This window comes from Triturus cristatus, chromosome 1_1 (assembly GCF_964204655.1).
Source record: "Triturus cristatus chromosome 1_1, aTriCri1.1, whole genome shotgun sequence".
Taxonomy (NCBI): Eukaryota; Metazoa; Chordata; class Amphibia; order Caudata; family Salamandridae; genus Triturus; species Triturus cristatus.
Genome location: NC_140579.1, coordinates 1,294,538,709 through 1,294,564,245, shown reverse-complemented (window position 1 = coordinate 1,294,564,245; position 25,537 = coordinate 1,294,538,709). Strand labels below are relative to the sequence as shown.

At 45.9% G+C, this 25,537-nt stretch overlaps 2 protein-coding genes across 3 annotated transcripts in view; one reads left to right on the top strand and one right to left on the bottom strand.

The window, feature by feature from the left end:
* LOC146871989 (synaptophysin-like protein 2) overlaps positions 1 to 4,850 on the bottom strand; it is a 922,132-nt gene extending 917,282 nt beyond the window's left edge. The window contains exons 1-2 of the mRNA XM_085652941.1: positions 4,652 to 4,850; positions 3,806 to 3,877 (exon numbers count right to left, since the gene is read on the bottom strand). Coding sequence (XP_085509067.1) covers positions 3,806 to 3,877; positions 4,652 to 4,720 — 141 coding nt within the window. The 5' untranslated portion in view covers positions 4,721 to 4,850. The remainder of the gene's footprint in view (positions 1 to 3,805; positions 3,878 to 4,651) is intronic.
* Positions 4,851 to 17,523: 12,673 nt separating this feature from the next.
* The window catches only part of PSMA5 (proteasome 20S subunit alpha 5), a 189,817-nt gene continuing 181,803 nt past the window's right edge, over positions 17,524 to 25,537 (top strand). Inside the window, exon 1 of one of the 2 annotated variants that reach the window (XM_085652970.1) lies at positions 17,524 to 17,600. In XM_085652970.1, the coding sequence (XP_085509096.1) occupies positions 17,599 to 17,600 (2 nt within the window). In that variant the 5' untranslated portion in view covers positions 17,524 to 17,598. The remainder of the gene's footprint in view (positions 17,601 to 25,537) is intronic. The other variant, XM_085652979.1, reaches the window with a different exon arrangement.

Here is a 25,537-nt window from a genome sequence, read left to right as displayed (position 1 = left end):
GGTCAATTACTGCGGAAGATTTATTCCGGATTTGGCCAACCTGACGGCGCCGCTGAGGGAGCTGACCAAGGAATCCACCCCGTGGAAGTGGGGCGAAGAACAAGCTCAGGCCTTTACGAAGATCAAGGAGGCTCTCTCTGAAGCCACTACCCTAGCATTCTTTGACCCCACCAAGTTAACATTGGTCGCAGTGGATGCTGGTCCGGACGGATTAGGAGCAGTCCTCCTGCAAAGACGGAATCCTCAAGAAGAATAGAGCCTGGTAGCGTTCGCCAGCAGATCTCTGACCGCGACCGAACAAAGATACTCACAAATAGAGAAGGAAGCTATCGCCATCCATTGGGGGTGCCACCATTTCCATTTATATCTGTATGGAAAACCGTTTGTGGTAGCTACGGATCACAAACCGCTGGTGGCGCTTTTCTCAGGGACCTCGACCGCGAATTGAGAAGTTGATGCTCCAACTCCAGGACTATAATTGTAAAGTGGAGTATCGACCTGGCTCCAAGAATCCAGCCGACTACCTGTCCCGCCATCCTCGAAAAGCCACTGCCCAAGAAATGGAGGAGGCCGCTGACACGGAGGAGTACGTTAGGTGTGTCACGGCCCGATCGTGCCCCATACCCCTTTCCATGGCTAGTCTACCGGACGCCACCGGCCAAGATGAGTGCCTACAGCGCGCTAAGGGAGCCATCAGAGGCAACAGCTGGCACAAAGCAAAGGAGGAGTGGAAGAGTTTGACAGCCACCGCACAACGAATAATGGACGGGTTGTACCATGTCCGAGACGAACTCACTGAGGATGACACTGGGTGTTTGCTCCGAGGAAACCGGCTGGTGATTCCGACGTCCCTAACACAGAGGGTGGTGGACCTTGCCCATGTAGGACATCAGGGCATGGTCAAAACCAAATCGAGACTTCGCACAAAGGTCTGGTTCCCGTTAATGGACGACTTGGTGGAGGCTACGGTCCGCTCGTGTCCGTCATGCCAGGTCACTGGAGAAGCACCCCAACCTGCTCCTGTCATCGTGGAACCTCGGCCGAGGATCCCGTGGTCCCAAGTGAGTATAGACTTTGGCAGCCTCCCAGACGGACGCCATACCCTGGTAGCCATCGATGACCACTCCAAATATCCTGAAGTGGAAATACTGTCAGCCCTCAGCGCCAGTGAAGTCATTCCAAAAATCGAGAAGATCATGGCTGCCCATGGACTGGTGAAAGAAATAAGAACTGACAATGGATCACCCTTCCAAAGTCAAGAATTTGCCTCATACATACAAGAGTTGAGCATACGTCAACGCCGAATTACTCCCCAGTGGCCGCAGGCGAATTGGGAAGCTGAAAGGTTCATGAGAACACTTCACAAGGTAATTCGAATTGCACATGATAAAGCCCAATCAGTAGAGTTGGCTATATTTACTTTTCTGCGGAGTTATCGCCAGACGCCCCACACCACCACTGAGGTGGCCCCGGCACATCTACTAATGGGGAGAATAGTTACCGACTCCATCCCTCATCACCCGGAGTGGAGGCCGGAACTTCCTGAGGACAGCACCATTGATGCCAGGAGATGGAAAACCCATGCCCATGTCAGTGCACGGCGGAGAGCCGTTGTGCCAGATATTATCCGAGGGGATATTGTACTGCTCAAGAACCGGGCCCAAGGAGGTAAATTCCGTCTGACTTTTGAAAGGGAGCCCTGGACGGTAGTGTCCGTCAAAGGAACTTGCATCACTGCAACCCGCGGAAGAGAGAAAATAACCCGAAATGTATCGCACTTTAAAAGGAATCATCCCCGACCAGCAGAGACATCTCCTGACCAGGAGAATGACAGTCGGAACGCCCGGCGAGTGGACAGCGCTGAAGCCGGTAGCGGAGAGATGGAACTTTCCCGGGAAGACGCGGGAGAATCTGACAGTACCTGGACGCCTCCACTGGGAGAGATGTCTGATATGGTTGCGAGTCCGGGGTGACCGAGTCCCGAAGTGAGGCCTCCGGCCGAGGAGCATGACAGGGATACCTGGAGCTCACAAGGCCGGGGAGCATCGCAGTACAGTCTGCGGAACAATCCGGAGCCCTCCTGCCGTCTTAAGGACTACCTCACGTAAGACTGTTCTATTTTGTTATTTGGGAATGTTGAAATGTCAAAATATAAGTGGATATTGGGTAGGTAGTCCTATGCCAGAAGTATAGCAGCTAAAGTTGTTTTTTTTTGTTAGTTGGGGAGGAATGTAGTGTCGTGACAGTGACGCGATACGCACCATGCGTACGCGTCCAGTAACGTGGTTGGAATCAATAAAGCCTGGGGACGCGTGTACGTAGACCACTTGGTCTGCGGCGCCGGACCCATTAATACCAGCTATTGGCTCCTGAGTTTTATGTCCCCCGCAGGCCCCGAGTCGCGACTACCCGGCGGTCGCCTTCCCGTACTACTGTAACGGGAGCCGGAGAACACCACAGTGCCGGAGGTAGCGGGGCTTCCGTAATCCGCTGCAAAGGTTAAACCCGACACTAAATTCCTGTTCTTGCAATGTTGAAACCTGATGAGTGTACGCTGGACAGCATACCCACCCCCCCCCCACCCCCCCTTAACTTTTAGGACCTCGGGGATGCGAAGCAGGTGTTATAAGCTCCCCTGCCAAGCTTAGGAGCATAGCAAATGCCACACCCCGTGCAAGCCAAGCCCTCCCTGGCCAGGAAGGGCTCACTTGGCCTCAGGGGGACCCTTGCCCATGATATTAGTACCCCAGAAGCCCGCGGGTGCTGCCTGCCCTGCAACCGTCCCTGCTAGTACGTCTTTTGCCAGCGCGCATTTCTCTTTCATAGTGTCACTCAGTGTAAAACAGAAATAGCTCAACTCATCCATTCCAGCTCCTTATTGAGACCAATGCTCTCTGCGTGGCTTCACTAAGGCCCAGGGCTCCTCTGGCTCCGCCCTGAAGACTTCGGGCTTCTACAACGTCTCTCTAAGGCGCAGAGGCTCCTCTGCCATCCTTCTGAAGTCCAGAGCATCGATGGCACCTATGTGAGACCCAGGGCTCCTATACCACCTTTATGAGGCCCAGGGTTTCTCTACCACCTTACTGTGACCTATGGCTCCTCTGCCATTTTACTATGGCCCAGAGCTCCTCTGCCACTGTCCTAAAGCACTCTGGCTTCTACAGCATGTCACTAAGGCTTAAGGGCTCCGGAGGGCCAGGGCTCCTTCGCCATCTTGCTAAGGCCCAGGGCTCCTCCAACACATTACTAGGGCCCAGGGCTCCCCTGCCACTATACTAAGGCTTACGGGCTCCTTCACCACCTTACTGAGACTCGGGCCTCTTTTGCCACCTCAACGAAGCCCATTGGCTCCTATGGCAACTTGGCCTTACTAAGGCACAGGACTTATTATTGAGGCTCATTTCCCCATCTAGCACCTAGAGATGCTCCCATCACCAAACTCGGACCCAAGGGCCCCCTCAGCGCATTACTCAGACCCAAGGCTAATCTAGTACTTTGTGGTAGCCAATGCTTCCTACGGCATCCTAGGGGGACAACAGTACCTCACCAAGGCCCAAGATTTTTCCTAGCGGCCGACTCAGGCACGTGGGCTCGTCTAGCACTTTACTGGCACTCAAGGGCTAGTCCTGTGCCACGCCGAGTTCCAGTGGTCCCTCCGACACCTTCCAGAGGTCCATGGGCTATTTCAGCACCTTGCCACCCGAGGACTAGTCAATCAAGACCCTGAAGCCCGGACTCTCTTCGTGAGGGTAAGGGACTGCTCCGACACCTCAGGGGCGCAAAGAAGTCCTCGGGTCTCACTCACCCATTCCAACACCTTGATGAATCCCAGCGGCTCCTCCAGGCGGCGCCATCGCAGGTCCAGGAGGGGGTTAGCCTAAGGAGGGAACAGGAGACAGTCAGAGGCGAGTAGAGAGAACTACTAAGCGAGAACAGGGGGGCGGATGGGGAGGGGGTCGAAAACACAGAGGTAGAAAGAAGGGTATACCTGTAAAATGGGAAGGCGCTGTAAATAAATGGAGGCATATTGAACGAAGCACGCGCATCTCTCCAGAGCGAATTGGATGCCTAAATATGAAGGAAGAGAGAGTAAAGGGGAGGGAGAGGAGCAGATATCCAGGGCAGCGAAACTGATATTCAAATATAAGGGAAGAGGATACGAGGGGCGTGCATCAACAGAGAAGAGGGTGAAAACGTGGGATCAAGAACGGATGTCTAAGTACCGTGAAGAGAAAATGAGGAGCAGGGATCGAGGATGAGTTATGCACATGAAGGGGGCATAAGGTCACGGGCCAAATATACAGGCGAGGGGTATTTAGTGCTTTGTGTGTCGCCCTTCTCGCAACGGCTCTTTTCGAATAAGGCCGAGGTCGCCTGTCCCAACGTGCTCTCTCCAGTGTATTAAGGGGGCTTCGGGACACAAGGGCGACACCATTACCCCCTTCGCCACCAAAGACCCTAGCGACGGTTTTTTAAATGTTAAAAAGCCCAATGACTTTAAGGCGCTGGATTGAGAGATGGAAGAGGTGCTGAACGAGGAGTCGGCGGGGGACGAAGATTTTGGATCAGAATGCCCACAGAGAGAACGCGGGCAGTGCCCTCCCACACAAGGAAAGGGAGGGGGAGTCCCGAGGGTGGGGTGCCCCGGTACCTTCTTGGCGACTGCAGAGGCGGTCTGTTTGGCAGAGGAGTGTGCCCTACCGCTGGTCCCGGAGGGCATGGTGGTGGTCTGTTGGTCTGTCTGTCGATTGGTGCCCTCTCTGTCCCTTCGTCACCGGCTGTCCTGGCCCTTCTGCCCGCTCTCTGCGAATCCTTGCCCGCTCTCTGGACCACCCCGCCTACCCTCTCTACCACCCCGCCTTCTCTCTCTGCGGCACCCACCACCCAAAAACGAACTTCTCCACACTGCTGTCAAACTAAAGATGTGATGAGTCACGTGAGCTTTCGTCCCATACAGGGACAGCCGGGGAGGGGGCCGGGTCCGGTTTTACCCGGAGCGACACATGGTACTTCTCTGTCACCCCTCCATGCATCCAGTGCCGTCTCACAGTGCCTTCTAGCCCGCCCTAAAACAGGTGGCACAGCTTCCAGCGGCCCTGCTCTCGGACCCATGGTGTCGAGGCTTCGCGGCCCCGGCTGCCTCGCATGTAACCATTTATTACCCAACGAAAAAGTTCTCATTTTATAGTCCTCGGAAGTATGAAGGTTGGAGGATTTGACCCTTTGAATTGCAAGCTGTACACGAACGACACTCATACACAACAGATGCATTAAACAACTCAATTGTACAATCGCCTGTACAGATATAGAGAATTTGCTTGAGCTTGAAATTCTCACTACATAGGTTTTTTTTGGGGTGGGTGGGGTACTTTTTGGGAGAATTTATTATCAAGAAAAACATAGAGCTTCCAATAAGTCAAAGTAGTCATAATAAAACAAAAGAAATATGGATTTTTTTTTAATGTTGGATAGTCGGTGTTGTTTAACATACATACATAACGTGTATTTGTAATGCGCACGTTCACCTAGGTAATCTTAGGCTGAATGACAGTTTTTATTGTTTAAAATTGCTCCTCCATGTTCCAAGTGAGAACACTTTTGTTGCCCTCCCACGTTGCATAAAAGAGTAGCTAGGGTGAAAACACCAATGGGTCCCTTCCCTGGGGTGGGGACACCCCCTATTATGCCACCCTCCAGTGGGAGAGGGGCATAAGCCTTTCCCTGATTGGCTGAGTCCCCCCATCTGCAAGTTGGCAGGGACTGAGAGTTGTGCTTCATCTCACCTCTCCCACCTCTCTTCCTCACTTGTTTTTCCCGCCGGTTCTCCCGCCCAAAGTGGGGGTCAGAACCAGTGGGGACCGGTTGCTGAAAGCAGCAAGTGGTCTGGGGAAGCTCACAAGGGCAGCACGCCTTTGAAGCTTCCCCTTTTTAGATCCTTCCCATCCTGGTGAAGAAGGCTTGGCACCTCGACCCAGGATGTGTATTGTTTCATGCTCCCGGGAGCAGCAGGCTCTCGATCCTGGGATGCAGAAACATGTCTGATGGTGGCAGGTGGCGAGCAGCCACTCAGCCTGGACACTGGTAGTAGGTCATTTTTCAGGGGGCATCTCTAAGATACCCTCTGTGTGCATATTTCATTACATCCCACACTGGCATCAGTGTGGGTTTAATGTGTTGAGAAGTTTGCTACCAAACTTCTCAGTTTTCAGTGTAGCCATTATGGTGCTGTGGAGTTCGTAATGACAAGCTCCCAGCACCATATACTCTTAATGGCAGCACTGCACTTACCAGGTCTAAGAATGGACTTAGACACTGTAGGGGTACAGGGCTCATGCACCTGTACCCTCACCACTGGTATAGTGCACCCAGCTAGAGGGGGGACTGGTCTATGCCAGAGCAGTGGGTTGTAGGCATGGCACACAGGGATGTGTGCCATGTCGACTCTTCACTTTGTTCTGCACCAAAACACGCAGCCTGCAAAGGCGGTGTGTGAGTGTAATGGTACAGGGCCTCTAAGGGTGGCACAATAAGTGCTGCAGCCCTTAGAGGTCTTCTCTGGTCACAGTGCCCTGTGTACCTGTGGTACCATTTACCAGGGGCTGACCTGTGGCCAGAGATGCCAATTGGGTTTTGTTTTCAATGCAGTTTTAGGGAAAGAACATAGGCCCTGGGTACCTGATTAGCAGGTGCCCATGGCACACTCAGTCAAAGCACATCAGCATTTCAGCAAAAAGTGGGGGCAAACATGCAGGAAGAGGGCACTTTCTCACACACTTACCTTCAGCCTCTTGACTAAAAGTCGCCATCGATCCTTCGAGATGTAACGAAGCACCGACCCCTGTGCAGCAGGGCCACCATCCGCCATTTTACAAGTTTTTCACATGGGGGTATCCAAGTGAGGCTTGGCCCCGTGATTCTGTATCTGACGGTGCCAGAAATAAGTGGTTGGCCAGGAAGGTACACAGGGTGGGCAAAAGCTGACACAATGTCCCAAGCAGTGCTTGAAATGTAAAAATGGAAGTGCAAGTACTCTGTAGCAGAATACCTACTTGTTTCTGAGAAGTGCAGGTACCCTCCAATTAAAAGTATGAGGATTCTCTAAAGAAGTGCCGGTACTCTCCCTCTCAAAATAAAAAAGTGCCGGTACTCCGTACCAGGCAGTACTGGCCCATTTAAAGCACTGGTCCTGAGAGATGTGCAGTTTTACTTTTAGACCCAACCAAGTCATGTCCAGTTTGAGCATGTCTAAAAGGTCCAAGTTATACTTTAAGTAAAGTGGCTTCTAATGCATACCACGTTTCCTTGACAGTCAGCCCGCTGCTCTCAACTTGTTGCTACAGAAGGGTATTGGGCGAACCAAACACTCTCCCTTTAAGTCAATATCTTGTACTTGGCCTGTACTTCAGGAGGCAACACCAGCAAACAGTGAAGTTTTCCAGGATACAACAGGAATGTGTGTGTTGCCCAGTACTTAAGGCTAACAGTATTATGGCCCTTGGGGAAGTCTACTTGCCCTAGACAATGACAGCTGCACTGTCCGGTGTGGAGAGGCTTCTGACCAATAGGCCAAAGAGCCTATGCGAAGGTCAAGGAGCTGCAGAGACTTATGGAGCTGCAAGTGTGTGTCCTCGGTGCAACATTACTGACTTCTGCGAATCAGCCCGTTTGAAACCTCTAAAAAAGTTTTGTTCGTATGGCCATTGTTGTTTGAAGTCATTACCACAGGGCTTTAAGTGGGATGAAAAAACTGGGGGGTCTCTCAAAGGGGCATGGCCGATATAATTAAAGGCGTGGTTTAAAAACATGTAAACTGAAAATCTGTTTTTAGCATAGTGTGCTTCCCTACTGGTATTTTGCTGCTTCTGTCATTGCATCCAGATACATAATACAACAAGTAACATTACACCTACACCTAGCTAGGACTATTGGCTTTGTCAGTGGTTGTTAGTTGCATAAGATAAACAAGCAACACCTATGGCTTCGTTGTAGATAATATTGAAAATGCTTCAGTGCCCTAATGATGAAACTGTGAAAGAACTATAACGAGTCTCTTTGAAGTTACCTCAAAGGCAGTGAAGGGTGGCACTGCTGCAGACGTAAGATTATTTTTTGTCACCGAGGCTGAGAATGGAGAGCCCGATAGGGACTCGTCTCGGCACCTGCATTTTAGAACTTCCGGGTCCTGCCAGTGCTGAGGACAGGCAGAACCCGGCCCACTTAACCCCTTCAGTGCCACGCCCTTTCGCCCTCCTGTGCCGGGCGTTGCATTAGTGGGTGGGGTTCATGACGAGATAGTCTCGTCATGGGCACAGCGCAACCGTGCTCCATGACGAGACTATCTCGTCATGGGCACTGAAGAGGTTAAAGCCCTGCATTACCATAAACCCGAGTTCCAGCGTCACTAATGTTTATGTGGTGAGCTCAGTTGGTATCTCACCAACTGCAAATCTCAATCTAGCCATTTTTTAGGTCTCGCCTGACACAGCGCATGCGCTGGTCTGGCGAGACATTTAGTAGGTGGGTTTCGAAAGTGCTACCCACTTGTTGTGCTGGCGACAAGCTACAGCGCACGATGGCGTGCACGCGCACAGCTGCTCCCCGCATTCCCCCCTCCCTTCTCGCCCAGCCATCTCCTGTGCCAGCTTTCTCCTGCACCATACCCCTCCCCCGCTGCTGCACGTGCATGCCTAGCGTGCGTCATCGCGATCGCGATCACTTTCGCTTTGAGAGTGATCGCGATCGTGATGAGGGATTGTCAGTGTGTAAGGAGTAAGGGGATCGGGTGCATTGCCCTACATTGCTTTCGGCCCCTCCTTAAACCTACCTAGTTATGAAGATGGCATGGTCCAGCAAGTGGAGTAAGTAGAGTCCCAATGGGGTAAGGTTGGTGTGACAAAACAGAGATAACATGGACCAACAGCCCTAGCGGAAGAAGCATATGTTCTGCTGCGTCTTCCAGCCACACATACCAAAAAATTAACCCAGACACAAACCTTCCCCTATCCTTTGGCCGTCTCTCTCTCGACCGATACACAAGCCCCGCCCCCAATATCCCCCAACACCCCCCTCCGCCGCCCCCCCTCCCCATGAGCCTTCCCTGAACAGAAAATAGATTTTACATTTACAAAGCACTACCTTTCTGAACCTGTGATACATCTGCGACCTTTGCTGCTTCCATTTGCGGTACTATGGTAACCCGCCTTTCGTCTAATTTCTACCATTGATAGGAACAGAATGATTTAGAGGGACTGAGAATTTCATGTGGTGAACCCCACATGGGTACGAAATAATAACCGTTCAGAAACAGAGAACCACGTTGTTAAGGAACAGCCGGGTTTTACTTCATGTGCGTCATTGGCAGATCCCTCCCCACGCAGAACATTACCTTTGGCATTCACCGAGCGGTTGTGTTTATGTAGAAGTCGGATCTCGCCAATAAATATATAGCTTTAGTTTTGAGGGGGCACGGGACAGGCAGGATCAGGGGAAGAAAGACTTCATTAATATTTTTCTTTCAGTTTGCTACTTTTCTATTAGACGCGGACAAAACACTCTAATAGAAATGTGCACCTTTAAAACGAATTTCCTGTGTTTTCTTTCTTTAATTCACCATGTTATTCATGCAATCTTGTTTACAGTTGCAGACCTAAATACTGTTGGGTTTAAATATCGCCTATATGGCTCTCCCTGCTGTGGCTTGTAACTACTTAGGCCCAGAGGCGCAACTAGAGCCAAATTTCGGGGGGGGGCTGAGCAAAAATTTCGGGGGGGGGCTGAACTTTAACCAATTGGCAGAGTGGAGCTGCAGGGGCTCTTAGAAGGGGTGAAACAACAGCAAGGCCTCATTAACATGCAAATGGTCGTTTAAATACCTGTGAAGTGCTCGGGTGCGGCTGCTTTTTGTCCAGGGAAGGTGTCTCATCCCGGGCTGCCGCACACGACGGGGGGGGCTGAAGCCCTTTGAGTCCAATGGGTGTTGCGCGCCTGCTTAGGCCTAATCTAGCTGGCACCTCGTGATGCTTGTTTGTGCACATTCAGGCCACCGCGCTGGCTGCGCCTCCCTGCTGGTGGGAAATTGTGTTTTGCTGCTCGTTAGTCGGTGCCTGCACTCGTCACACGCTCACGTGGCCCGGTTTTATGCTGGACGGGGAAGATAAATAACAAGCATTGGCATAGCCAATAGGTCTCACTTTTGGGACCTGATAAGTATTTAGTTATGCAACACAATATCCTTGGAGCAACAACATCAACTGTTGCATTGGTAAACACTTATATAAAGTCCCAAAAGCGAGACCTATTGGCTATGCCAATGCTTGTTTGAAATACATCCGGCAATGCTTGTGTATCTATCGGGCCATATTTTGGATGCTAACCTAATACTAGCACCAGCAGTCCTCCTGCATTTACTTTGACTTTGAGACAGCTTGACCCCATAACTGATCTCCCTCTGACCTATATTCTGTTCCTTGGACATGAGACCCATCGATGTCCTATTAACCTAGACACTAAAGGCAGCTATTTGTGACTGTATTTTGTAGTACATGAAGTAGTGGTACTCATGTACTACAAATGCTACTCACCAACCTAAATGTAAAGACCTTTGCCACTGCATCCCCTGTAATATCTGTGGGGAGATCTTAAGCAGCTGTGCAGAGATCTGCGCACACGTACGTACATAATTTACTAGCAAATGTATTAGGTAAAGGGGGAGTGACTGAAAAATGGTAAATACTTACTTCTTCATCGAGGTGTTTAGAAAAGGACTTTACAGAGTTTAAGAAGGGGCTTACAGATACAAACACCCACCCACAAAAATAATACGCCTATTGCTATTCCCAAACTCCACTTCTAAAGTTGGTACAGCCAAAAATAGAGGCAGGTACTTAATATGAGACCCCATAGGAAATAGTAATAACTAAATTAGTTTGCCTTTCAAATAAAAAACAAATTAAGTTGTTTTTAGAGTTAAAAATGTAGACTGGATAAAAAAATTACATATTTTGTATATTAAAAAAAATAACTAACTTATGTTCAAACAGGTAGTACAAAATGAAAAGGATTTTACATTCATACAAAACACATAACTATTAAGTACATTTAATACATATGTATTAAATATTAAAATTCTAACAAAGGTGTTTTTTAGTTTTGAATGAAATAATATTAATACATTAGTCTATATTTAAAAAATGCACTATGTAATAAACCTTTAATTTGATGAGTTAATGTGCTGCAAATTTTTATATTATTAGTCCTAGGTTAATTATAATTACTTTTACATCCATTTACATTTTAATGTTATATTCTAATTTTAGAAAATAAACTTTTTTATTTTCCCCCTCTATTCTTCTGGACTTACACCTAACTACAAAGGTACATTTACATGTGACTAAATCTATAATTATAAATTATCCTTTGTGAATAGGGCCCTGAGACTGTATCTTTGACAAGTAGTCCTGGCACCCTGAAACCATCCCCTTTAGCATAAGTTGAACTGGCAGAAATCAGTCGCCTCTATAGAACATTTTGATCCCTTTGCAATAACCCTTGCATTGGGGCATGCTGGACCCCACCAGACCCCCAGTCGCAGTGTTAAGTATCCAGATAAAGACCATCAGAGCATGCACGAGGTTTGTAGCGGGCACCAATGTGTAGCACAGAAAAAGTTAAGCAAGCCTTGTGCTTTTTTACATGCACGTTTACATACATCCATGCTTGTTTCCTGCGAGAATACCACAGGAGTTCCATAATCTCTTATAGATTTGCAAGTGTGCCGTTTCTCAATTGACTTCCAGTAGAGAAACTTCAGAATGCATAACACATATAAATTCAACAAGCCACTTTGCAACTGCAATCAGCAGCGTTTACTTGGTGTACGTTTCCGAAGCAGGGGTCCTATTCCTTGCCTTCAGCATTCTGCATTCAGAGTCGTGGTAGAAGAAATTAAGGATCTGCGACAGAAGATACCGTCAAGAAGTGCATGGTGGGGGAGTGTACTGCACATGATGCATTCACAGTGGTCAGTGGCTACTCCTCTGCTATGGCAGAGGAGCGTCGCCCCACTGCCTTTGAGCAGTGCAAAGCACGAAACAAAAAATGATAATAACTTTGCGTGATTATGTTTTTATTCTTTGTGCTGCTGTGTGGGTGGGCGGGGCTGCTCTGCTCACAGAACAGGGCAGGGGAGGAGTGGTTTGCCCTCTCCTAAGTGCGCAATGACTCTCGGGCTGCCAAACCCAGTCATGTGCACTTTCCCTGTTCTCCATGCAGGCTGCATTACAGCCTGCATGGAGAACATGCCCACCCCTGCAGTGTCACGACGCTCAGACCAATCACAATGCAGTATTGCAGCGTTGTGATTGGTCCTTGGGGCCTGGCTGTGCTTTCTATCTGAAGACGAGGAGAGCAGGAACAGAGATGCAGGACCGTCTGGAAGGTACTTCATTTTATATTGCACACTCAATCCTCAATCTCCCGCCCCCCGCGCGTCTCTCCCACCCCCCTCGGCACACCCTACCTGCCCCGCCGCCCTCTAGCCATGCTGGCCGCCACTGACAGTGGTACCATTTGGACAATAATGCACTGTTGAGTAGGAAAATGTCACTACCTTCTGGGGTCAAGACACTACCCAAACTAATCACATCAGCACGGTGCACATCAGTACCATAAGCACTGCTTTAAGTGGGATGAAAAAGATGGGGGTGTCTGAAAGGGGTGTGGCCAGGGAAGCGTAACTAGGAATCCTTTACAAGAGGCATGTCCTATGTAATTAGAATAATATCTTGTTATTTTTACCTTAACAAACAGTGTCGCAGGTTTCCTCACTGTATTTAATTTCACATTGCAGATTTAACTCCTGATGAAGGGCTGAATGCCTGAAATGCATAGGGATATGTAAGATATGTAAAATTCCTGAGACTTCAATCCACGCTTGAAACAGAGGATCATGTTGCAATGCATTTTGGATATTGTGGTTGTCTGGTTTGATACCATGACTTGATTTGGGAACCAATTTAATTTTATACAGAATACATCCAAGAACTCATTGAATGAAGAATCTCAGATTACTGTTGTCATTAAGAATCAATAAAAAAATATACTTGATGTTCATCAAGGGTCCTGCTTTGTGCCTAGGGGGACATACCCCATTTTTAGGGGGGTGCAATTGACTTCAAGTATTCACTAACGCTCTGGTCCGTAGGGCGATTCCCTGGGAGCACAATACAAACTAATTAACGTCAAATGTTTTCATTTGAACTAGCATACAACCAGCTGTGTACGTACCTCAACCTAACAGATATTATTCAATTCCGAACCTAGTACGGTGCACGCACTTGGGAAACCGAAATGGCATATGATGAAATATCAAACGTAACTGATCTACGAGCAGAAACATTTTCATTTGAAAATGAAGAAGCAACTAGGATCTACTCATTGATACAGGAGGAAACCACCCCAATATTCTACAAATCGCAATAAGGAACAGAATATTAAGCAACTGATATATTTGTCAGAAAGAGAGATTAACCAGCAGCTGCATGCCAACATTGATTAAATACCACAGGGTTCAAAGGATACCAAGAGGCTTGAGGATACCGCTTAAACACACATTATGCAAAAACGTACAGAAATTTAAAGATCGGTGGTACGCCATACTAAACAAATGTTCTCTCGACTTGATCTTATTGATCATTGAGGAGTTGTCAAATATCTTGGATGAATTATCAAAAGAAATATCTAACATCAAGTCTGAACTTACAAAATCAATGTCTGCTGAGGATTGGTCAAAAGTATTAGAAGACAATAACAATCAAATGACAAAACATTCCCAGAAAATAAATGAGAGAAAAATTCGTAAATTCCTCAGAGACACCGTGGATTATAAACTAGGAGAAGTTTACAGTTCGGCAGATGTATACACAAGGAGGAGACAAAACAGACCATACACCCAGAATACCGAGACTTCATCCTCAGAGAGTGACATCTCTAGCCAACCACATAAGAGACAGGACATTCCAACATTGAGGCCCCCCGAACGGCCTCAAACATCCAGAGTTTCTTTTTTAGAATCAGGCCAGGTAGACAGAGACGACCCAGGCGGGGAAAAAGAAAAGGAGAAAGAAAGGGAGCCTCCTCAAACCCGCACAATCACAGGGAAAAAGGAGAAAGGCAAGAAGATGTGATAGAACAAAACTTGGTGATTAACATCTCAGATTATACTTTTTCTAACTTTACAGAAGGGAACACCATTTGTACCTATCAGTCACACTAACTGATTGGAGCTAGAGATAAGTCTCTTCAAATTAATGAGGAAATTAGAATTGAGAAATTTTTTTGAAAACGTAGTAACAGAACATCAGGATCGCGGAGAAGATCTCTTACGAGGTTTGAAACCTAAGAGCTCATATATGGCACCAGTCAGCCACAAAAATTTGGACGTCTTTGAATCTCTAGTGAAACAAGACATATCAAAATTAAACTTCAAAAAGAGACAAAAACTGAGGAATCTCACCCAAAAGGAGTTTGGAATCCTTGTGAACATTGCTCGTAATCCGGCCATCACATGTCAAAAAGCAGATAAGGGGGGTGGCCTTATGGTGATGAATATGGCATATTATGAAACACAAGTAGAAGCTCACATTGCTGATGAACATACCAATGCTAGCCTGGATACCAACCCCACTGATCAATTCTTGAACATACTTAGATCCCTCGTGAATAGAGCCGCTGACAACGGAGTAATCAATGAGAAAGTCAAGAGGTTTTTGATACACACACACCCCAACGATATACATGCTCCCAAAAATACACAAGGACACACTCAATCCACCTTTTCGCCCAATAGTGTCAACTAAAGGCAGTTTACATGAACACATTGGAAAGTTTTTAGACCGCTATTTACAACCCAGCGTGATGAAAATGAGTACCTACATAAGGGACACAACAAAGTTTTTGACAAAGATCAACCAAGTAACGATAACCGAGGAAGAACCAATCTTGTTGTGTACAATCAATGTAAAGTCATTATTGAGAGAAGTTGGCCTGGTATATGCTGTCCACTAGTTATAGTGGGCACCTTGCACCAGTCCAAACAACCCTTATTGATGATTAGGTTTAAGAGAACCTTTATTGAAAGCTATCCTAGTGGTAGCTATGGAGAGCAGTCTTCAGGCTAAGTCTCGAAGGAATGTAAAGCAGCTTGGTTTACCAGATTATAACCCCTTGAATAACTAAATGAAAGGAGACCCACACACGGTATATATATAAAATATATGTATTTATTTCTAAACACTCTCTACTAATCTCTTTATGAGATTAGAGAGCAAGGCACACAATAATACAGTTCTAAAACGACAGTAAATAGCACAATATACAATGGGCCCCAGGGGGAGACCAAACCATATATTAAGAAAGTGGTATAAGAACCACAACTTGACTAGATACAGTGCCTAGAGCACGTAGAATCACTGGGACCCCAAGGAACCACCCAAGGTAGTGACACAGGGAACCCACGGGGGACGCGTGCAGTGTGAGAACACAGCCGCGAGCTCCGTACAATCCTATGAGAAAGTCGGGGTTGTAATTTTAGAGTTTAAGGACACTTAGGAGAGGACTTGGAGCAAACCCTTTCAGACTTAGAAGGTTCTAAGGCCAGCACCCACGTGAGCACCGGAGTACTCGTATTACCTAACCCAGGGAAGCCGGGTGCATAGGTGTCAAATGGTGTTGGACTCTTCGATGCCGTCAATGGAGAGTTGCTGCAAAGTGTTGCTGCCATAGAAAGGAAAAGTGTCTGGTGTGATCCAAGCCTGGATTGAAGATGTGAAGAACCTGGAAGCAGAGGGGACAGAGTATGGGTCACTTGCCAGTGACCAGGGGCACGATAGACGAATGCCCACCGATGTCGGGTGTTTCAGGTGCGAGGAGGTGAATCTTGACTCCACTGCCACGGAGACCAGGAGGTGTCGACGACAACCACAGTCTGCAGGTGAGCTGTCCCACAAAGGATGTCGAGTGCTGGGGAATCGGTGTCCAGATTGGAGAACAACAAGCCTTGGCAATGGCAAGCCACGCAGTGAGAGAAAAACGGCTTTGGTGTGGACCAGCAAGGTCCTGTGGACTCCTCAAGTGATGGAAAGTCAGGGCACGTCTGGAGAAACCAGGTAAGTCCATTGAAAGTCAAAGTACCCTTCTTAGGGACCCACAAGTCGACAGACAAGGGATTGCGAAGGGACCTCGAGAGGAATCACTAAATACCAGCCCACGGGTCACTCGAGGAGTGTAGGCCAGTAATCTTCAGTGGAATCACTGCTCGGGGTCAGGAATATAAGTAGCCCAAAGCACAGCCTCAGTGATCACCAAGAAGCATATGCTGCTGCAAATATTCACGGTGTCCAGGGGTTCGGATTGCACGGTCCCCACAAGGGCTTTGGATCTCAGGATTGCTGAGAGCACGGATCGGCCTCGGGGAAGTTTGGAAACCCACCTCCTGTGTTGCAAAGTCTCGGAGTCCTTCAGGTACTGCATAGTTGCAAAAAGGACAGATGTGTCTTTGGTGCCTGCCTTGCAGGGGAGTAACTCTTTTACTCCAAGGAAGATTCTTCGGTCATCCAACATCATGTAGATAGTAGAAGTTCTGGGATTCTGTAGCAGAGTTTCGTCCAGGTAAATCTAAAGTCCTGTAGACAGGGGTTCCTACTTTATACCCAAGGAAGGGGTGGGACAAATTCTGGGGACCCATCTATTGGAGGGTCAGGACAGAGGGGTGGCTACACCCATATCCTTTGTCCAGTTTTGCGCCAGAGCAAGAGCTGGCAGCCCCTGCAACTGGTTTGAGCTGGACTATGAACAGCTCAAACCGGTGACGGCAACATGTGATACTGAAGACGTTATTTACTTGTTGAAGTGTCCGTGCGGAAAAATTTATGTCGGCAAAACCGAAAGGAAGATAAAAGTCAGGTTAAATGAACATAAAAGTAACATAAGAACTAAACAAATGAAATCTACAGTTACTTGTCATTTCATGGAAGCCAAACACAACATCAGCCAATTGAAATTCCTTATTTTGGAGGTCAACGAGAAAACTTTTGGATAAGACACCTTGATGCACTTAAGCAACAAGGAATAAATGACAGAATAGAATTCCTGTGCTATTTATAGCTTAGAGCTGGCACTTACTATGATTGATTGGCAGGTATTACTCTGATGAAAGTATATTTGCTTTTATTTTCATACACTTCCATATTTCAACTCGCTCATATTTTAATTTACACATTCAGAGTCAGAAATGTTCACTAGAGACAATGTTTTCACTATATCATTTATTTTCTTACAATGTTTGTTAAATCACAGTCTACTGTTTTATCAGTTTACTATCATGTATCGAAGTGAGTAGTCATTTTTCCAGTACATTGATACAGGGTAAGATGGCCGCCGTCATCCATACACTGAGTACAATTTCTTGAACACAGTCCTATTTCCATTTCTACTTCCAGTTAATCGAAGATAAGGTGCATGTTTTGAAACCCGAATCTAACACCCACGGAGTGGTGATCACATACGCACACCCGTTCTTGAACAAGCCATCACTTTCATCCAATGTGAGTAAGCACCCTAGGGATTTTGAAACGAATACGCAGCACTTTTTGATGCATGATGAATCTTTTCTCATTGTTTGTTTTTGACCCTCTGACGCTTTCTTCGTTAACATCCAGGATAACTATTTAACATACACGTTTGATCACACAGATAGATTTTTTAATCACCACGAACAATCTAGCTTCGCGTGCACATTCAATATTAAACCTTGAGCATGTAGCACGTTGTTTCAGAATCATTCTATTGTATGTTTTAGTTTCTCTGTTTTCCCACATTCGGAGACTATACATTTTTTAAAAAAGACGTATACTTTCGTTCACATATATTTAATTTTGACTCTCAGTTATTCATTGGGAATCACTTTGTGTTGTATTGTATTGTAATTGCATTTGTATAGCGCTTACTACCCCTGACGAGGTGTTGAAGCGCTTTTTTCGGCGAGTAGCATGCTACTCTGGGACCCATACAGGATTAGTGTTGAATTAGTATAGTGAAACATGCAAGTACATTTTAAGTGGTGGATAGGTTAGTCAGTTATTTGGATTCGAAAGGATAGCAGAAGGATAGAAGAGGAAAAAAGGCTTGTATTTATATAGCGCTTGTTACCCCTGATGGGGTGTTGAAGCACGCTACTCAGGAAACCCATAAAGGATTAGTGGTGAATTAGTATGGTGAAATATGAAAGTAATTTGAGTGGTGGATATTAGTCAGTTATTTGGAGTGAGAAGGATAGTGGAGGGATAGAAGGGGAAGAAAGGTTTGCATTCATATAGCACCTGTTACCCCTGATGGGTGTTGAAGCGCATTTCTGTCGAGTAGCACGCTACTCCGGAACCCATACAGGATTATTGTTGAAAATTAGTATAGTGAAATATGAAGTAATTTGAGTGGTGGATATGTTATTCAGTTATTTGGATAGAGAAGGGTAGGTGGCGGGATAGAAGAGGGAAAGAGGTTTGTATTTATATAGCGCTGGCTACCCCGATGGGGTTTTGAAGCACTTTTTTAACGAGTAGCACGCTACTCTGGAACCCATACAGGATTAGTGTTGAAAATTAGTATAGTGAATTATGAAGTAATTTGAGTGGTGGATATGTTATTCAGTTATTTGGATAGAGAAGGGTAGGTGGCGGGATAGAAGAGGGAAAGAGGTTTGTATTTATATAGCGCTGGCTACCCCTGATGGGGTTTTGAAGCACTTTTTTGGCGAGTAGTACGCTACTCTGGAACCCATAAGGATTAGTGTTGAATTAGTATGGTGAAACTTGAAATTAATTTGAGTGGTGGATATGTTAGTCAGTTATTTGGATTGAGAAGGGTTGGGGAGGGGTAGAAAAGGGAAAAAAGGTTTGCATTTATATAGCGCTTGTAACCCTGATGGGGTGTTGAAATGCTTTATTGGCGAGTAGCACGCTACTGTGGAATCCATAAAGGATTAGTGGTGAGGTAGTATAGTGGAATTTGGAATTTGAGAAGTGAACATGTTAGTCTGTTATTTTGATTGAAAGGGATAGTGGAGGGATAGAATAGTGAAGGACTTTGTTTTTATTAATTTTGTTATTACTTTTGTAGGTCATATCAGTAGGAGGTGGCTTTTGGATGAGTAAAAAGGGTTTTTGAAGGGGAAGAGTCAGAGGGAAGAGTTTAGAGAGGTTTGTTTTGGGGGGTTGGTATGGTAAAAGAGGTGTCAGATGATGCACGGAGGGGTAGAGTAGGAGAGAGTCTAGAAAGGGTTATTTTGGGGATCATAGTAGTTGGATGGGGTTTGGGATAAATGAGAGTGGATGTAGAGGATATATTGATAGATGTATAGGGTGAGAGATAGGGTAGAGCATTGGAAAGAGTAGTAGAAAGTAGTTTGAGATGAGTCAGAAAGTTGGGCTAGAAGATATGTTGAGAGTATAGGCTGAGAAATAGGGTAGTGCATTGGAAATGACAAATTAGAAGAAAGTGATAAATATATAGATCCATAAGTACATTGAAAGTATATAGATGCATAAAGGAGGTAAATATTTGTAGATTAAAGATATTGAAAGAGGTACAGGATGAGAAATAGGGTAGTGCATTGGATATGCTTTTTCAGGAGTAAAGTAACAGACACACAGATCCAAGTACATGGAGGTACATAGATGCACAATGGAAGCAAGTACATGTAGACCAATGATGATTTTTTTTTTAACCACATAATTATTCTACATGTTTATACAAAGCAATACACACGGAAAGGTACATATCTATAGTGAAAATAAATTGTGGGTGAGTATTACTGAATGGGAACATGGGCAGCATTTCTGGCCCTGGTCCCGTCCAGTCACGAACAGGCTCAAACAGACAACTGCCCTTGTCGTCTCCGCCCTTGGCTTCGATGCCCGGGTTGAGACGCCCTAACCCTGGCCTTTTATAGCCCTAGTAATCAGGTGACCCCTCCAGCCAATGGGAACCCTAGCCCTAACACTATCCAATCACAACACTACCCATAAAATCTGGACCTTACAGACAACCCGAGCCCTACTCCAAGCAACCAATCAGCTAAAATAAAACCTGATCTCTACGTCCAATTGAGGCCCTAGCCCTACCACTAGTCCCAACCCAAGTATAAGTAAACAATGGCACAGGAAGCCCTAGTCCCTACTTCCAATGGAAAGCCTAACCCTACTCTTAGTCCCACACCTAGTCCAGCAACCAATCACAACAGAAGCCCTAATCGCTACTTCCAATTAAAGGCCTAATCCTAGCCATAGTCCCACCCTAGTCCCAACAACCAATAACACAGGAAGCCCTAGTCCCTACTTCCAAAAGGAATCCTAACCCTAGCTCTAGTCCCAACCCTACATTGATTGAATCACAGACCCAGAAACCAATCACAACCCTCAAATACCCAACCAATGAGGACACTAACCCTAATCTAATAGAAACACCAGATATAACCACCAATCAGTGTATACATGTACCAAACAATAGCAGACTATATAAGGTCCCAGCTACCTCAGACAAGGTTTGCTGGCCAGGGAGTTGGAAGCTGCTGCTCTATTCAGAAATCTCCTAGGAGACAGACAGGCTCAATCCACACTTTGGACTTCTGCAGGTAAGGGCCTCACAAACTTGTCCTTTAACAATACTGTTTGAATAAAACTTTACTCCCTCTCCTGGCCAAAAAACGAAGTGCACAGTCCCTATTAAATACAGTTTAAACAGCACACAGTTGATTACTGCTGTCTCAGAGCACCCTCTGATGTAGAATATCCCTGTTGCAGGGGAGGGTGGGGGCTAGTTTCACTGACTTGTTAACACAAAATGGTGGCTGGAGTGCAATGCTTAACATACAGGTCTTAGCACAGTTGAATGTTGCCCAGATCCACTACTAGAGAACAGCTTACTTACCATATAATCACAAACTTAAGTTGGAATTACTGCCCATTCTGTGGTCTGCCTAATGAGACACATAAAGATGTCCATGGGCGATTTTTTATTTTTATTTATGTTCTTATATAGCGATCTGTCACCCTACGGGTATCCTGGCGCTGAGAGAGTTACCTTGGTGTTAACTACATACTAGTCATGCAGGGATAGATACTAGGCAGGGGAGGACAAGATAGAACTGCATGTTACTCCTCTCTCGGGAACAGTCAAGTTTTCAGTTTTTTCCTGAAATGCATGAGATTGTCAGACTGTCTGATATCCATTGGGAGGTTGTTCCATAACCGGGAGGCCACCGTACTGAAGGCTCTCCCTCTTGTTCTTGATCTTTTGAACTTTGTGGTATTTACTAGATAGGCTGAGGAGGAACGGAGATTTCTCGTGGGCAAGTACCACGAGAATTTTCTCTGTAATGGTTTAGGGCCCAATTCATGAACAGCTTTAAAAACATTGCAGAGAGACTTAAATTGTATTCTTTGCTACATAGGCAGCCAATGTAAGTCTCTCAGTGCCAAAGACTTAGAAGACCTGCATTGTCGATTTAACACCAGTTTGGCTGCTATGGTTTGGATCCTTTGCAACTTCCCTATCAAGGAGTTTGGAGCTCCAAGTTATAGGGAGTTACAATAGTCCAGCCTGCTCATGATGACACTCCTCACTATTTCTATTCTAGTCGAATTGGGAAGTGGTGGCAGGATCTTTCTTAGTGCTCTAATTAAGGAGAAGCAGGTACCCACGGTTTTATTCACCTGCGAGTCCAGCTGTAGATTGTTGTCCATCATTACCCCTAGGTTACGTACCGATTTAGTTGGAATTAATGGTGTGCCTGTGGGGGTCAGCTGGAATTCCGTAGGGAGTGGATGGGCTATCTTACTTGAGGTAAAATAGACAACCTCTGTCTTGTTTCCATTAAATTGAAGGTAGTTCTTCCTAAGCCAATTGGTAGTGCATTGCATGCACTCGTGGAATTTATCCATAGACACTGATTGGTTGCCTTCCACTGAGAACACTAACTGCGTGTCATCAGCATAGTTGATCACTTCCACTCCAAAAGATCTAATAAGGGGAATAAGTGGTTTCAAGTAGATAATAAACAGAATCGGGCTGATGGCAGACCCCTGCGGGATGCCATGTTGAATGGCTGTCTTTATAGATGAAAAAGGCCGGATGCTCACTGCCGGTGTCCTATCTGTCAGATATTACTGAAGCCATTTGAGCGCCCAACCCTTAACTCCAATACTCCTAAGTCTTTCAAGCAGTATGCCATGGTTCACCGTGTCGAATGCGGCTGACATGTCCAGCAGTACTAAAATAACTGACTGGCCATTGTCAGCCCGTATTCTCATATCATCCAGTACTGTTACCAGGGCCGTTTCTGTAACGTGTTTGGGGCGGACACCGAACTGCAGCTCATCCAGTAGATGATGGTCCTCCAAGTACTGGGATAGAGACTTGCTAACCGCTCACTCCAGAATCTTTACCGGATGCAGAAGTAGAGAAATGGGACTGTAGTTAGACAGACAGCCTGAATCGAGTGTTGGTTTTTTGAGGAGTGGGGTTACCACAGCCTGTTTCCAGAATTTTGGGACATCTCCCTGATTTAAGGATTGGCTACAGATTTGGCGGAGACGAGGAAAAAGCTCTTCCCTAAATTCTTTCCAGATTGTTTGGAGGGAGAGGGTCCAGTGGAGATCCAGATGAAACCCCCAACGCTAATTTTGAAAATAATTCTTCAGTGGGGATTTGAACATTCTCCAAGGTGGCTTGACAGCTACAGTCTAAGTCCATCTAATGTTCCTCTACCCATGCTGATGTTAGAGGCGTGTTCTCTTCATTCGTAGATAAAATATTTTCAACACTCTCCTCGACATGATTATGTGGGGCACGGTCCCTGATGATTTTGTTGATTTTTTTCCTCAAAAAAGGATGCGAGGTCATCGCATAACTTTTGCGTGGCTGGAATCTTATTGCCAACACATTCTGGTTTGGCTAGATCCTTCACTATGCCAAAAATAGCTCTGGTACTGTTGGATGCTTGCAGGATGACTTTGGCGAAGTATTCCGCCTTGGTTTTAACAATCGCCTCCTTATATAACATCTGCTGCAATTTGAAAGCTCTTTTATCTACTTCATCGTAAAGTCTTCTCCATTTTCTTTCATCATTACATTTAACAAAATGTAGAGGGTTTGTCTAAATCTAGTTAAAATATAAAAGATTAACTTGAACCTATAAAAACCTGTGCTATTAAACTCAAGCTAGAGTAAAAGTAAAAAGAATTTATTGGGCATCTAAATAAAGTAAAAGATACTAGGAAAACAGTCGAGTATGAAGCTTCACATTTACACTAAGGTGACTGTGCTCACTAGAACTACCAAGGCGTAAAGTCACCAAACATGGAATCTAGTGATATTTTGCTAGCAAAAAAGTATAAGGTAACCCTTCTAAATCAATGCTTGGGTTCCATCTCTTGCTATATTGTAAAGCTTCTGCTTAACTTTCACACCAGTCTACCAGTAGAAACTATCAGGTAGGCCAGGAATCATCATAGTTAGATTTTAAATTCTGCAAAGTGATTTAGATTTATTTTTAAATGGCAATTATATCAATATAGTCCTTTAAGCAGAAAAATACAGTTAAAGTTGGCCTATCAGACTGTTCATTATAGAGGCGGTAACCTCCAACGACCGACAGACTTGCCCAGGCAGCGTCCAAGCACTGCGTTCATGACATCTCTGAGAATCCCACTAATGCAAAGCAGGGGCATGGTTTATCTTCACGCGTAACAAGAATAAAGGCAGGACTTAAAAATAAACACTGACAAGAATCCCCCTACATTGCATCATGCATAATTTGCTTGTCTTGAGTTCCATATCATGAAATGTGTAAAGCACTCCAAGAACAGTGAATGTAGGTCTTTGACTGTAACTGGCAAAGTGTTGCCAAAACTGCTCCTAAATAAATAGAAGTTTCAGAATGCAAGTCACAGAACCATAGGTTATAATTAACGAGGAAGAAGCATTGCAAAAGCTCACCGTTTTTTGAGGCAGGTGAAAACTGCGATGAATTTTCATTACATGGAAATCTATCAGGGAGCAGCCCCTTTGCCTTGGCTTTTGCTTCTTCTAGTGCAAGCTTCCTCTTCTCAACTTTTCTCTCCAGGTATGCTAAATTAGCCTTTTAACCAGATGGTCAATTTCTGGTAAAGCCGCGACAGGATCAGAAGTTACGATAGCTATGTCGTCAGCGTATGCGAGAACACAGAAGTGATCCTGCTGAACGTAAAAAAGGTTTGATCTGGGCACTCCTCTTCAACATATTTAAAAAAGGGTTGATATACAGAGCGAACAGCAGTGGGGAGCAAGGACACCCTTGCCGTGGGCCTCTGGAGATCTGTACTGGTTCCGATTCAAGCCCCATTGAACAGATCTTGGCCACAGGAGATCGATATAAAACCTGTAAAGCCTGAATATACCCCTGGCCAAACCCCATCTGCTGTAGGACCCCCAAAGGAAATCCCACACGACACAATCGAATGCCTTTTCGGCATCGAGCAGGATCAATCCTAAGTCCCTGGACTCAGCCTGTGCGATATCGAAGAAGGTCACTACCCTGCTGATATGATTCACCGTCCCTCTACCCGGTATAAAACCGTGTTGTCTTTGAGAGACTAGAGGGGAGATGACTTTAGCCAACCGATTCGCTAGAACTTTAGCGTAGATTTTCCCATCACGGTTAACGAGGGAAATCAGGCGATAGGACCCCGGGAGGACAGATGGTTTGTCCTTCTTCTTAAATACAACAATATTAGCCTCATCGCAAGATCGCGGTGCGCTCCCAGTTTGAGCTGCTTGGAAGACAGCCAGCATGTCCATTTTATGATCTTGAAAAAAGGTCCTATAGACCTCCGAAGGAAGCTTATTCGGCCCAGCCGCCTTCCCAGTCGTCATGCTATTAATAGCCTGTTCCAGTTCATCAATGGTGATAGGGCTATCCAAAATCCCAGATTCCTCCTGATCCAACTGCTCTAGCAATAAATGTTGGAGCCCTAGATCCCTAGCGTGTCACCCCGTAGCCTGTTCTGTGTATAGTTCTTTATAGAAGTTCTGGAAAATTTTGAGGATCTCCTGGGGATCATGTACCATATTGCCCAAAGTATTCTTCATGCCATTTATTCTTTGTGTGGTCTCCTTTGCGCGTATTTTTTTAGCTAAGCAGCGCCCTGTGGCCTCACCATACTCATCGCAATCCTTTTTATACAACCGATATTTTAACGCAATCTCCTTGCTCCATAGCAAATGAATATTCGCAATATTGGCAACATTGGTTTGCAAATCCATAATATTTTTATCAGCCATTGATAATAGAGCACATGTTTCTCTTTTACGACTGTAGATGGACGCACATACTCGTTGATCAACATCACCTCACTTTATTTTTACCTTAACAAACAGTGTCGCAGGTTTCCTTACTGTATTTCATTTCACATTGCAGATTTATCCCCTGATGGAGGGCTGAATGCCC